General features: G+C 41.3%; 1 protein-coding gene across 3 annotated transcripts in view; it reads left to right on the forward strand.

Annotated features, from left to right (window-relative positions):
• Window positions 1-12,935, forward strand: part of LOC148323077 (all-trans-retinol 13,14-reductase-like) — a 66,201-nt gene that overhangs the window by 33,290 nt on the left and 19,976 nt on the right. For all 3 annotated transcript variants that reach the window (XM_088317854.1, XM_088317855.1, XM_088317857.1), the window contains exons 3-6: window positions 10,423-10,561; window positions 10,651-10,753; window positions 11,132-11,327; window positions 11,415-11,612. In XM_088317854.1, coding sequence (XP_088173980.1) covers window positions 10,423-10,561; window positions 10,651-10,753; window positions 11,132-11,327; window positions 11,415-11,612 — 636 coding nt within the window. The remainder of the gene's footprint in view (window positions 1-10,422; window positions 10,562-10,650; window positions 10,754-11,131; window positions 11,328-11,414; window positions 11,613-12,935) is intronic.

Consider the following 12,935-nt stretch of genomic DNA (forward strand, 5'->3'; position numbering starts at 1 on the left):
CCCCCGTTTGATGCCTCAATCGCGAGACCAGCTGCCCTTCTGCCTGAGCTCCCTTTTGCCCCTGCACAGGTCTTTAGTGACTATGGCAATTGTGGTCCCCTGAATATTGAAGAGATCGAAAAACTCTGATCCAGCCAGTGATCTGTTGCTTTGGTCATCGAGCATAGCATACATTGTCACAGCACTCTCTGGCCTTTTTCTAGGATATACTTTGACTAAGCATATTTTGGAGCAGGATTTTCCTGTAAGGTCGCCGCCGCATACTTCGGTGCATATAGAGTTTACTGACGGCTCTGGAACATCCACCTTATCATCCTCCCCGCCATGCTCTGATGATGCCTTTGGCGTGACAGATTTCCATGGTGGCGGACCAGGATGCAACTCTGCGAGATGTTTATCGCTGTCATATTCCTCACACTTTAACGCAGCTTTACAGTCACGAGCGATGTGAGAAGATGATGAACAGCATCTCAAGCAAATACCTTGCTCTTTTAGGTACGCTTTGGGTTCTTCTAGAGAAGGCACCGCGGGATGGTTCGGACCGGACCCCTGACCAATCAATGATGATTTTTTTTCAGGGCGCATTCGCAAACGTTGGCGCTGCAATTCTAGTTAGTACGGAAAAGGCGTCACTGATTTGAGCCAATCAAATATTTTGTTTACGATCCACTGCCAATTGCGCAGCAGACCGGAAGAGAGTGCTGCTGACAGTATGCCTTGCTAAAAAGTTAGCAAAGTCGATGCGTGTTGTTTTAAATGAATGGACGGAGAAATTTAGTTTTGTTCTGGCTGCAGCCGATTCAAAACCAGTGTGCATCATATGCTCCAAAACCGTCGCAACATTGCGAAGCGCCACTATGAAACAAGGCACCGCCCTTTTTTGCGAAGTTATCCGCTGAAGTTTGAGGTGAGCGCGCGCAAAAATATCGAACTTCGAGTGCAGTATAACAAATGTTTAGATTTTCGTTTACAGCCCAGCGGCGTGCAAACGAATGTTCACTAAAAGTATCATGGATTTTGGGGAAACATAAAAAAACATTCTATGATGGAGAAGTTGTGAAGGAGTACTTAAATACGGTTGCACAAACATTATTTAAAGGAAAACACAAAGGCCAGATGTGTGAAATAATCAACCAAATCCCAATGGCCCTGATTCCGTTGCAACCCAAAATTAAGTCACTGGCAGGGAAGTCACAAATTCATTTTTCTCATTAAGAGATGTTAAAAAAATATTCAAAAGAAAAGGTGGTGTCATAGCTCATTTTGAATTAGTTTTTCATGGGGACAGCCATTTTTATTGATTATGTACTGAACATGTTGACCTGTTTTACTTGGATAATTAGGCTTTCCGTTTTTCTTTAGACTGTTTTTCTTAGGACTTAATATATTTCTGCAGGAGATATTTTACAATTTTTTTCTAGAAGTGGCAACCTTAAGTTCCTGGAGCCACATTTTCTTGAATGTGAAATAAACGCCTGAATTCGTTTCACTGGCAAACGTGTTTAATGGGAACATTGCTAAATATTTAGTATATAAGTGCGCTCTGTTGAAAATGACTAAATATTGAAACTATATAAAAATGTATACATAGGCTAGACATTAAGTTGGACTTTGTTTCGGACCTTTTAATTGGAAGAAATTTTAGTCGTGGACCTCTGTGACTTTTAATTGAATACCTCTGTTCTAGAGGTTTCAGCCTGAAACCACTACACTTTTTTAGTGGATGGGGCTTATTGTGGATATCACAATGTTTAGCAGGATCATCTTTAGGTTCAGCTTTGCTCTCAAGAGAAGTGTTAAGAGATGTCAGTCTTATTTACAGACACTGGAGCTCTGAAGTTGGTGCGTTTGTGGTTTGTTTTTTTATTCCCGAGAGAGGAGGTGCTGGAAAAAGTGAAATTGGTCAAGTGGTATGGCAATTTTTCCACGATGGGAGCGACGCCACGTGCTGTATCCAGGTACACCAAACCTGGTAGATAACCATCTTCTTTTGCTGCCAACAGCTCCATCAATAGATCTCCAAGATCTCTTTGCCTTCAATATCTTTATTCGAAATCCGAGGGAAGCTATCTAGCTTTGTCGGGAGCGCATTTTCAATGACTTCAGGTGCGCTGTAATATTCGTCGAGCCGTTTCCAAGTCATTTGTAGTGCCGCGCCTGCATTTCCAACATAGTGCCGCTCTGATACATCTCACGTTTTCTGACGACTCTTTGCCAAGCCATTTTGTGAGCAGATCCAACTCTTTGCTTGCAGTAAGATCTAAGTCTCTAATGGTGTTGAGAAAAGATGATCTCCATGGTCTGTAGCACTCTGGTTGATCATTAAAGTGAGACAGGCCTGTGCTCACAAGTTCTTTGCGTGCCAGATATTTTGCCATTTCCATCATAAATGATGCCTGCATGATGTACTGGCGAGTCTCTATTGTACGGTGGGGCATCAAATCTTGTTTGACGATTCCATCCATCATCATTTGCTTTGCAAAACGTTCTTTCTGATTCAACTGTGATGTGGTCTTCTTGATGCTGTTTAAATGATGACTGTGGGTCATAGCGCAGGTTTAATGTTGTCTGTGGTGTTATGGCAGGGGGATGGATGCCAAATTCATGTTGCATGTCGGTGCTTCCCTCCAAACGTTGGTTCGGGATAGATGGTGTGAGCTTAATGGAATGTTTGTAACCTGGGGAGTGTGGCAAGTTGAAAGCTACCTCGGGTTGATGTTTCAAGTGAGATGTTTGGTCCCTCACATATTCACAAACACGTTCATGTGATACTGAGTGGATCTTTCTGCTGTGAGTGGATTGGCTCTCTTGTTCTGCTGCTACTTCCAATATTTCCGCCTGGGCAATAAATGCTGCAGCCTCTTTTTTAAGATGCAAAGCGTCTAATTCGGCTTCCATTTTAGCCTTGTTGACTTTCATAGCGATTTCTTTCTCTGCGAATGTAGCACGTGCGCGCGCAGCCTCTGCTAATGCTCTTGCTTGTGCTGCGGCTAAATTGACTGATCGTCTTGAAGATCGAGATGACCAGGTGTGCTGTGAGCCCACCTCTGATGCTGCATCTTGATGTAGAGTTGGGGGAACATGTCTGCATTCCATCGTGTCTTGTACTCACCAATGTGCCGCTGTGGTATTGTTCGCGCCAGCTTCGTTCACGTCTTTTCACTATACTGTTTACTCTTGTGTGTATAAGTGTACACAAGTCAATAGTGAGCCAAACTCCATTCAAAATGAATACGGGAGTCAGAAAGTAGCGTCCAAGTGCTTTATTGGGCAGCACTTGGAGCTTAGACGCTATTTCCTGACTCCCGTATTCATTTTGAATGGAGTTTGGCTCACTGCTGACTTGTGTACACTTATACACGAAAGAGCAACAGTACATTAGTCGTCAGTCTTGCCTTATGTGTGTTAGGCTACTAGACGAATAAGTGTGTATGCTGAGCAAACGTGAAAAGGCAGTTAGAAAATGAAGAGACACCAGCTTGCAGCATTAATGTTCCTGCGTGACCTCTTGAATAACAGAAGGCTGTGGCGGGCTTGCGAGTCGTCACTGCTGGCGGGCTGGCTGTGGCGGGATCGTTGATGGATCACTGTCGCCTTCCCTGACGGGTTCACAATGGTGCTGTGGCGGGCTTGCTGTTGCGGGCTCGTTGTCGCTAGCTCGCGGGCAGGCTTGTTTGCAGGTCAATGTCGCCGTCATTGACTGCTTGCTCGACTCGCGCTTGCTTGCTTGGCTCACTCTTGCTTGCTCGACTCGCTCTTGCTTGCTCCTACTGTGCCCGTGGTGAGCGATAAATTAATTATATTTAAAACAGAGGATCCTAGGGTCGTAAACAGTCCTTTAATTAGTTTGCCGGAAAGCGAATCGAGCAAACAATTCGTCGGTTTTGCCGCAATAACCAGTTTTGTTAGGCTTTAATTTTTCTAAAATGAGATAAGGTGGTCAGACAGTTATCAGCCAAAATGCCCCTATTAACATCAGTAATTGCGGAATTGCGTAAGCGGGGTTTAGGAACAGTGTCCTTAATCTCATTCCGAATGCGGTCAATCTTCAGTGTAAAGCATTGTATGAACTCGTGAGCTGAATAGGAAGAGCATTTAGAGGTGGGCTGCTGTTGCGTTAGCATTGCCACTGTATCAAATAAATATTTAGGGTTGTTTTTATCCAAGACAATTATTCTAGAGAAATAATTAGTTTTGGTTAAATCGAGTGCGGGCGGCACGGTGGCCGTCTTGTTAGCACGATGGCTTCACAGTGCAGAGATCTTGGGATCGATTCAGACTCCGACTTCCTGTGTGGAGTTTGTATGTTCTCCCCGTGCCTGCTTGGTTTTTCCTGTGGGTACTCAGATTTCCTCCAAGTAGCCCACCAATTGTCACTGTGGTCCATGGTCGGTCAAACGAAAACATCAGTGTGAGTGAGCCGAGACGAGTGACCGCAGACATGTTTGTGTTACGTTGTGCCAGTGTGTGCGACGGTGCATGCGCATGCGCCCTGCGTGCTGTCCCGGTGGTGGCCGTGCCCAAACAAAGAGTAGGTTGCACTTCATTGCAATTTTTTGAAAGACAGATTACATGTACAATAGAAAGCCATCTGACGAACCACACGCTCGTCAAAGAAAATCCATGTACGTCACGTCATGTTTTTGCCATCAAAGAACCTCGTTTAGCTCATCATTTTCACGTTATTGTCATGAAAAAAAGGGGCGTTGACGAAATTCATCATCGTTGACGGACACACCACTGCTACGGAGTCAAGTTCATTTAACGGGGCAACAGGTCGAAGAGGTGTGAGGTTGGGTGAGTATTTTCCTTGATGATCTTCTGAGCTCTGCTGAGTCAAAGGGTGGTGTAGATGTCCGACATGGAGGGGAGAGGGCAGCCAAAACTCCTGTGCAGTTTGGACTGTCCTCTGGAGCCTCACTCTGTCTGCCTCACTACAGGTGCTGTACCATTGTTCTGAAATTCCTTCCTACCCATCAAGACATCCTACCAATGCCTATGCATGCGCACAATGCCGACAGTGATTTCGTGGGCACTTTGGAGCTTTTTGTCCTACTTGTATTTTGTTCGATTAAAAGTGGGGAGTACTTAATATTTTTATTTTCATTGAGTCTTATTTGAATTTTCCATTGCCTCAAAATACACTGACGTGTGTTGAGAACATTACTCACGCATATGTATGCCACACTTGTTTGATATCGCCAGTAAAAGTTGTTTGTAAACATATCTATGCATATACATGTATAAATTAAACTATCAGTCCTACCTGATACGGTACGTGTATATTTTACACAAAAAAAAAATCATACCTACATGCACATAAATAAGACGATCTGAAAGCACACTGTAGTACTTTGCTGACAAATTAGACTCTGGTAGGAAGTTTCGCATGTGTAGGACATTTTGACAGACCAGGCTGTCAAAACAGCCTCCAGTAAGTCGATTAGTACAGGTAGGACATTTTGGCAGAACACCGTACTGTACTGCACCGTAAGTCAGCACGCTCTCAATGGAAGAGTCGTAGTAGGCCAGCAGGAGCTTGCTGCCCAGATTGTATTTCCTGAGGACCCTCAGGAAGTGTAGATGATGATGGACCTTCTTTTGGAGTCTTTTTTATATAATATTGTGAAATACTACAACCGTTATCACAGTGAGCCATATATATGCACATTACTTGAGAACGTCAAATTCAGAAGTTTTGGTGAGATTATTTACTGGCAGTAAACAACAAGCTTGTTCACTTTTATTAGCGTGTAAACAACTGGGCATTTTTGATAACCCAAAATTAATTAAAAATCAATTGATTCAAAAATTATCCATCGATCCATTATCTGTACCGCTTCTCCTCACATGAGTCGCGCGGGGGAATGGAGCCTATCCCTGCAATCCTCGGCCAGTAGGCGGGGTACACCCTGCACTGGTTGCCTGCATATCGCAGGGCACACATAGACGAACAACCATTCGCGCTCACACTCATACCTAGGGAAATTTAGAGTGTCCAATCAACCTACCATGCATGTTTTTGAAATGTGGGAAGAAACCGGAGTACCCAGAGGAAACCCACACAGGCACAAGGACAACATGCAAACTCCATACAGGATGTCATGTTCTGACTCAGCAGCACAGTTTTACTCAGAAATCATAAAAAGATCTTAGGCCCTGAACAAATCAAAAAGGATGCCAGAAAATCAAGAGACCGTTTTAAACACAAGTACAGAGAAAAATAATGCTTATAAGTGTTTTTATGGTGGGGGGCATATTATAGACTGTTGCATGTTATATATGGGATTTTACAGTAAAGCAGTCTTTCATCACTCCCTTTAATGCTGCATTGCTTCAAAAAGAAGTAAACCGTATTATTTGTATTAAGTTCATTTTGTCTTCTTCTTGTTATTTATATTTTGACTGATTCATTTATAGCAGACAATATCGTTCTAGGTTGTTTATTACCTGACATGTTTTGGCGAGTCTTTCGCCTTCTACAGTGTCACATGATGGTGTCTTGTGACTCGTCTTAATCAGCTGATGTTCCATGAGGGCGTGATTTACCTGTCAAAAAAATGACAGGCAAGTCACGCGGGTCCTGGTGGTAGAAGCAACTTAGGACGTGACCTGTACAGCGTACCCTCACGTTGGTCAGCTGTCACAGGTCACAATGTGTCTTCTCGCGGGAATGGGTCCTACAGTGGATGGGGATCTTCACAGTGTGTGATGTGCGCGTAGGGAGTGGTAGCTCTGTCTGGTATGATAATGCCGTAATCGAACTTTTGCTGCCGCGACCTGGCTTCCACAGAGAAGCGCCATTTTATACCAGCTTTAAAGACATTTGCGTCACTCAAAGCATGTGGCTATTAGCGCTGCTATTCATGAATTAGAAATTGTTTATCAATGACACTCAATTACATAAAGGTGGACAAATCTCATTTAAATACCAAGGGTGCTCGTGAAGCACTTCACCATGTGCTTTGGGAATTACACGCTATTTTACTGGTTAGCGGCACGCAAAAGCCACGCAATCCTTTTGTGAATTTGGCCCTTTCCATATGTTTGTCCCTTCAAAGTAAGCAGGAATTATGACAGGAAAGAAAAGAAAACATTAAATAAAATACGAATGTTCTAGGGTTACAGATGGTTATTGAAAAGCTCTTCTGTGTTTAAAGTTTAATACAATATATATTTTTAAATTATTTTAACACTACATGACCACAGGGACCCTTTTAGTTCCTGTATTTGCTAAAATGTAAAAGTGCGTCCTTTATGGAAGATGAAGGAAATCAGAAAGTATTCATATTTGTGTTCTTGAAATCCGAGGTATTTGGACATTTTAAATGCACTTGTAAATTAGACATACACACAGAAAATATATATTGGGATACATAATAATATATATTGGGATATAACAATTAATCGAAAATCAATTTGAAATTTCTTTAAACTGCTCAAACTATGCTTTTATGTAAAAAATGAAATCAAAATTGCATATTTTCTCTCACAGAAGGATTTGTAATGAGTCAAATTTATTTACATTTATTTATTTTCTTGTTTAGGACAGGTGTCGTGCCAAAGTACTTACCCCCCTGAAAAAATCTGTATCCCCTGTCGCGGGAGCGCGCACGCATTGACTGAAGGCGGCGGGATGTTACTACGTTTCTTTTCATTGAAAGGCACGAAGAATGTATGATTTTGTGTTTTTGATTTGCTGGAATTTAAACCAGGGTTTCCATAAAAGTGGTAGTCTTCGTCGGTGTGGTTTTCAGCACACCATTCGCTACAATTTAACACGTAAAGTAAGAGTTTGACTGCGCCGAAATCGGGGGGGGGATTACCTGCATTTGCATTAGTTAGACCAAAGAAATTTCGCAATCAATGAAGCTACCATAAGGGAATTTCAGTCATCAAAACATGATGAAAGGGGGAGAGGATTAGTGAAGTGGGCTATATTGTGTTTCCAGCGAGATCAAATTTAGTGGCAAAATACAGATAGGTGGTATCCTGTTAGAGAACACGCAATTGTATTCCAATTGACTGATTTGTTTATTTTTTTTTTATAACCACCAATAGTCGCGTCAAGAGTAGCAAAAGAATAAAAAAATAAATAAAGTCACTCGCGGTCTGCGTCGGACTCGAGGTGCATTCACTGACCACTTACGCAGTAGGAAAGTTATCAGGGGATACTGATTCTGGCAGCACCTGCCAGAATAGATACCCCCCCTCCAATCACAAAAATATTAACCCCAACCATCAAGTGACTTATTCTGTGTACTTATTGGATCATTTTGAGTATGTGTGGCAAATTTGAGCAGGATCCCTTCTTCCTAGGCAAAGTTACCAGGGGGGACTGATTCTGGCAGCCCCTGCCACAATAAGTACCCCCCCTCTAAGCACCTGCTTTGATAAATGCAGTAATCAAATGCATTTGCAAACAATGACAAACACACATTTACATATTTATTTAAGTGCTAATACTATAACAAATAAATTTCACAAAGTAATACTACTGTATCATAGAACTTTACGTACTGTAATAGTGCAGTCCTTATGTAATATTTATGCTGTCCTCAGTAAATTGTGTCAGTTGTTTTAAAATTGGAATTCTATTTCTATGTGTAATTTTGTTTCTTGTTTGATCCTCAGTCGGTTACTTTGTGACTTGACTTTCTTTGCATGTAGGCTTAATATCATTACTGCGACACCTAAACCGAATTGAGTGTGTGGACACACTTGGACTGAAGAACTTCAGCCAGTTAAGTGTTGTAAACTGGCCAGATTTGCCAGTTGCAAATGAAGAAAGCACTCCTCGATTTCCTTCAAAAGTACAACAGGCAGACTGGATGGGAGGGTTGCTAAGGCTGTGACGTGTCGGAAGCTGTTGGATGACCATCTGATATGCCTCTCCTCACTAGGGTCGCAGGCATCCTGGAGCCTATTCCAACTGTCTTTGGCAGTAGGCGGGAGGACACCCTGAACTGGTTGCCAGCCAATCGCAGGGCACACAGAGACAAACAACCATTCACGCTCACATTCCTACCTCTGGGCAATTTCGAGTGTCCAATCAACCCACTATGCATGTTTTTGGAATGAGGGAGGAAACTGGAGTACAAGTAGGAAACACACGCAGTCATGGGGAGAAGATGCATACTTACGTTGTCTTATTTTTTCATGGTTTATCATATTTACTTGAGGAACCTATGAATAAATCTTGTTAATCTTTGTGCGATTCACGTATCATGTACTGCCCTCCTGGTAAAATAAACTAGAGGGTGATTGTAAATTTCATTTGGTGTAATCACATTATTTGTCAGGTTTACATGAAAAAAAACTAAAATGTTGTATTCAGTACATGAAGGAAGGGCATATACGGTGCTCATAGTAATGGGTTTTTATTCACATGTACATGCCGCACATAAAAATGTCTCCTCTGTCGGAGAAGCCCCAATACACGTGTGGTGGAACCACCTGTCACACTTGTAACACTGGATCTGGTAAACAAAGAGATATTATTATTATTGAATAATTTCATATTTGTCACATGCATTAGTTAACAAGAACTGATATTATCACCCAAATCTGGTCTGTGTCATGGTCAACTTCCCCGCAAAAATGACATATATTGGATAGGGGGGGGGGGGTACTTATTGTGGCAGGGGCTGCCACAGAATCAGTGATACAGATTTTTTCAGGGGGTAAGTACTTTGGCACGACACCGGCACTAACAAAACACTGATAACAAGACAAAAATGTAGTGAAATAGTAAAAATTATTGGTTCATTATATTTTTTTTCTTGAAAAAGTGACAAAGTTACTGTTTGTAACAAGGACAAAATGCTGATGTTAAAATAAAAACATGTCTAAAAAAATGTATCATTGATTTTGTCAAAAAATTTATAAAAAAAAAATAAGAATAATAGAATCGAAATTGAGAACTGTTAATTGAAATTGGAATCAATTCTTGGCCTTGAATGAATTATTACATCTCTAATACTGCACAATATTATAAGGTGCAGTCTTAGTTACAGGTGCTAACACATACATACTGATAACAATTATATCGATGTTTGTCCAGCATCTATTCTAAACTCGTCCAGTGCCTTTGATGTAGTTGGACTGCATGATTCATTCGGAATAAAACACCTCTTCAATGTGCCAGAAGCCATCTGTTGTATTTGCCCACTTAAGTCGGTACGACGACGAACTGCAGTCAGGTCGAGACCTCGATGAGGATGATGAGCATGCAGATAAGCTTCCCTTAGAATCTAAGGCTTAGATGGTTACTGACAGTTTTTGCAGAAATATAAATTTTTGTTATGCAAACCAATTGTTGCGCCAGCTGTTCGGATGTTTTTTCTTCAGTGTATGTATAAGTTGACTTGTGTCAGATATCAAATGTCAGACTGGCTTCTGAATGTCAATCGTTTCCACCAGGCATTCATTATCTTGGCCAGCTTCATGAGAACAGCCTGCTTAGGGTTGCCCTAGATCAGATCACAGAGGGCCAGCTGCAGTTTACACGGCTTGAGCAACACTTTGATACATTGGTCTTGGGCCAGCCGGGAAGACATAGGTAAGACCTTTTTAATTTTTTTATGTTCGGCGTTTCAGTTATTAATACCATCTTTACCCATTCTACTTCATTCCACCGTCCCGTTCTAGGGAGTATTGCATACATGCAGGGAAGACTGAAATGGCAGCTAATCTCAAGAAGCAGTTCCCAGGAGAGGAAGCCGCTATTGATGAGTTCTTTAGACTAATGAAGGTGAGTAAGAGGAAGGACGATAGATGAAATTGAAATGATTGAATATTTAATTTACAGAAATATTAAAATGTATTGTGTACTATTTATAATGGTCTTGTTTGATTTTAGGTCATTATAAGTCATATTCAGTTAAATAAATTGGGTGTTTCACATTCAGTTATTTGATTGTGGGAACTATTGGAAGTTTTTATAGGTTTAACTTGATTATGACAACAAATAAATGATAAATGACAACTGCCCTACTTGAGGGACATGGACATAAATTGGCCAGATTATTAATGTTATTATTCATAATGTTACTTTATAAAATCATTTATCTTATGTTTAATTAAAATTGTGACCAAAATAATCATTAAATATATGTTTGCTCACTTGCAGTTAGCTTCACAGCGGACACCACTTATTGCTTCTTTGAAAATTATTCCATATTGGCTTGTCAACTTCCTGGTGTGGACTGGTCTATTAGATCATATCTCTGCAGTGTTCCGCCTAGCAACCACAAACCACTCTGAAGTAATATCCCATCTCACAGAAAACAAAGACCTTCAAGCTTTATCTGCCTACCTTTTCTATGGTACTGGACTTTGACAATGTTTTGAATACAGTATTATTATTAAAGACACATTGAAAACTTATTTTTTTCCCGTGTTTTTTCTTGAAGGTGTGCCGCCCAAACAGTCTAGCTTTCTCATCAATGCACTGCTTCTTCACCATTACAAACGTGGTGCATACTATCCAAGAGGAGGAGCGAGTGAATTTGCCTTTCACATCATCCCTGTCATTCAGCAGACAGGCGGCACTGTCTTGGTCAGGGCGCCAGTGCAGCAAATACTGCTAAACCAACAGGGGAAAGCTTGTGGTGAGGAAACGAAAAAAAACCTTTTCGTTCCTTTTTTTTCCGGAATGTACGTTTTGCTTGTTTTTAGTGAAACCTCAAATGGACTTTGCCCAGGACCTCAACATCGAGCTTGACGTATCACAAGTAGGGGATATCCAGCCCATTCGCTCCGGTTAGTTGAATCCAATGACAGGCTTTCTACTGGTCTTCAGTTTTCGGCTTTGGATGTTGTTCGAAGAAAGCCTGGGTGACTGAGCCAGTGTCTAGTAGGGATGGCACTCCTCCACACTCCTTACCTTGGGCTGGACTGCCCGGAAACCGTGGACTTTTCTCTCCCTGGGTGCATAAATGTACACTCTGTCAGGTGCTGAAATGGGGCCGGCACCATTAGCTGCCTGGCTTGAGGATTGAGGGCCTGCCTCTGCTGATTGGTCATATATATATATATATATATATATATATATATATATATATATATATATATATATATATATATATATACGGCCCATGCAGGCGTGTCCTAAATTTCGCATGCTTGATATTTTTTTTCCAGTCTCGCAAGCGTCAGCGCTACATCATAGGACTACATTGTTTATTAGGCCAAGATGAGTATTAATCGCTCGTTAAAAAAATTGACGCCGTTAAAAGGGGGATGGATTAATCCCAATAATAACGCGTTTTTCTGACCCCTAATATATATATATATATATAGATATAAATATATATATATATATATATATATATAGATATAAATATATATATATATATATATATTAGGGGTGCAACAATACGTGTCCTGCATGGGAAGCTCGCTAGCGGTTGCAACATGGGTACAAGCATACCTGAAGTGGAAGCAGCTCCACCAAACTTCACATCTAGCGTTTGGAAGTGATTTTTTTTCTTGTTAAGTATGCACCAGATGGAAAGCGTGTTGTGGACTACAACTTCAACAGTATATCGCAAGTGTCACACAATGCTAACTACGTTGGTGGAAGTACAACTAACAAGGTGACACATATACGCCGCCATCACTTCAATGTGAAAATGAGTAGAACGTCATGAGGTTCATGCGCGTACCTATTTCACCAATACTGCAATTCCTGATTTGTACAACAAGACGAGAATCAAATTAGCAACGGCTTTGTCAGCAGTCCCCGCTGCGCTATCTGACCGTTACGGCAATTTACATCACTGCAGAGTGGGACATTAAATGCAACGTTATTCAGACATGGCTGCTCGAAGTCACACAACCAATGATTTAACCAGAAGTCTGCAAGAAGTTGCGGAGGATGGAAATTAGTGCGCCCAAATGCAACTATCGCTGTTTTATTTTAAAATATTTTT

This window comes from Idiotropiscis lumnitzeri, chromosome 15 (assembly GCF_059441095.1).
Source record: "Idiotropiscis lumnitzeri isolate Australia: NSW breed Sydney's pygmy pipehorse chromosome 15, RoL_Ilum_1.0, whole genome shotgun sequence".
NCBI lineage: Eukaryota > Metazoa > Chordata > Actinopteri > Syngnathiformes > Syngnathidae > Idiotropiscis > Idiotropiscis lumnitzeri.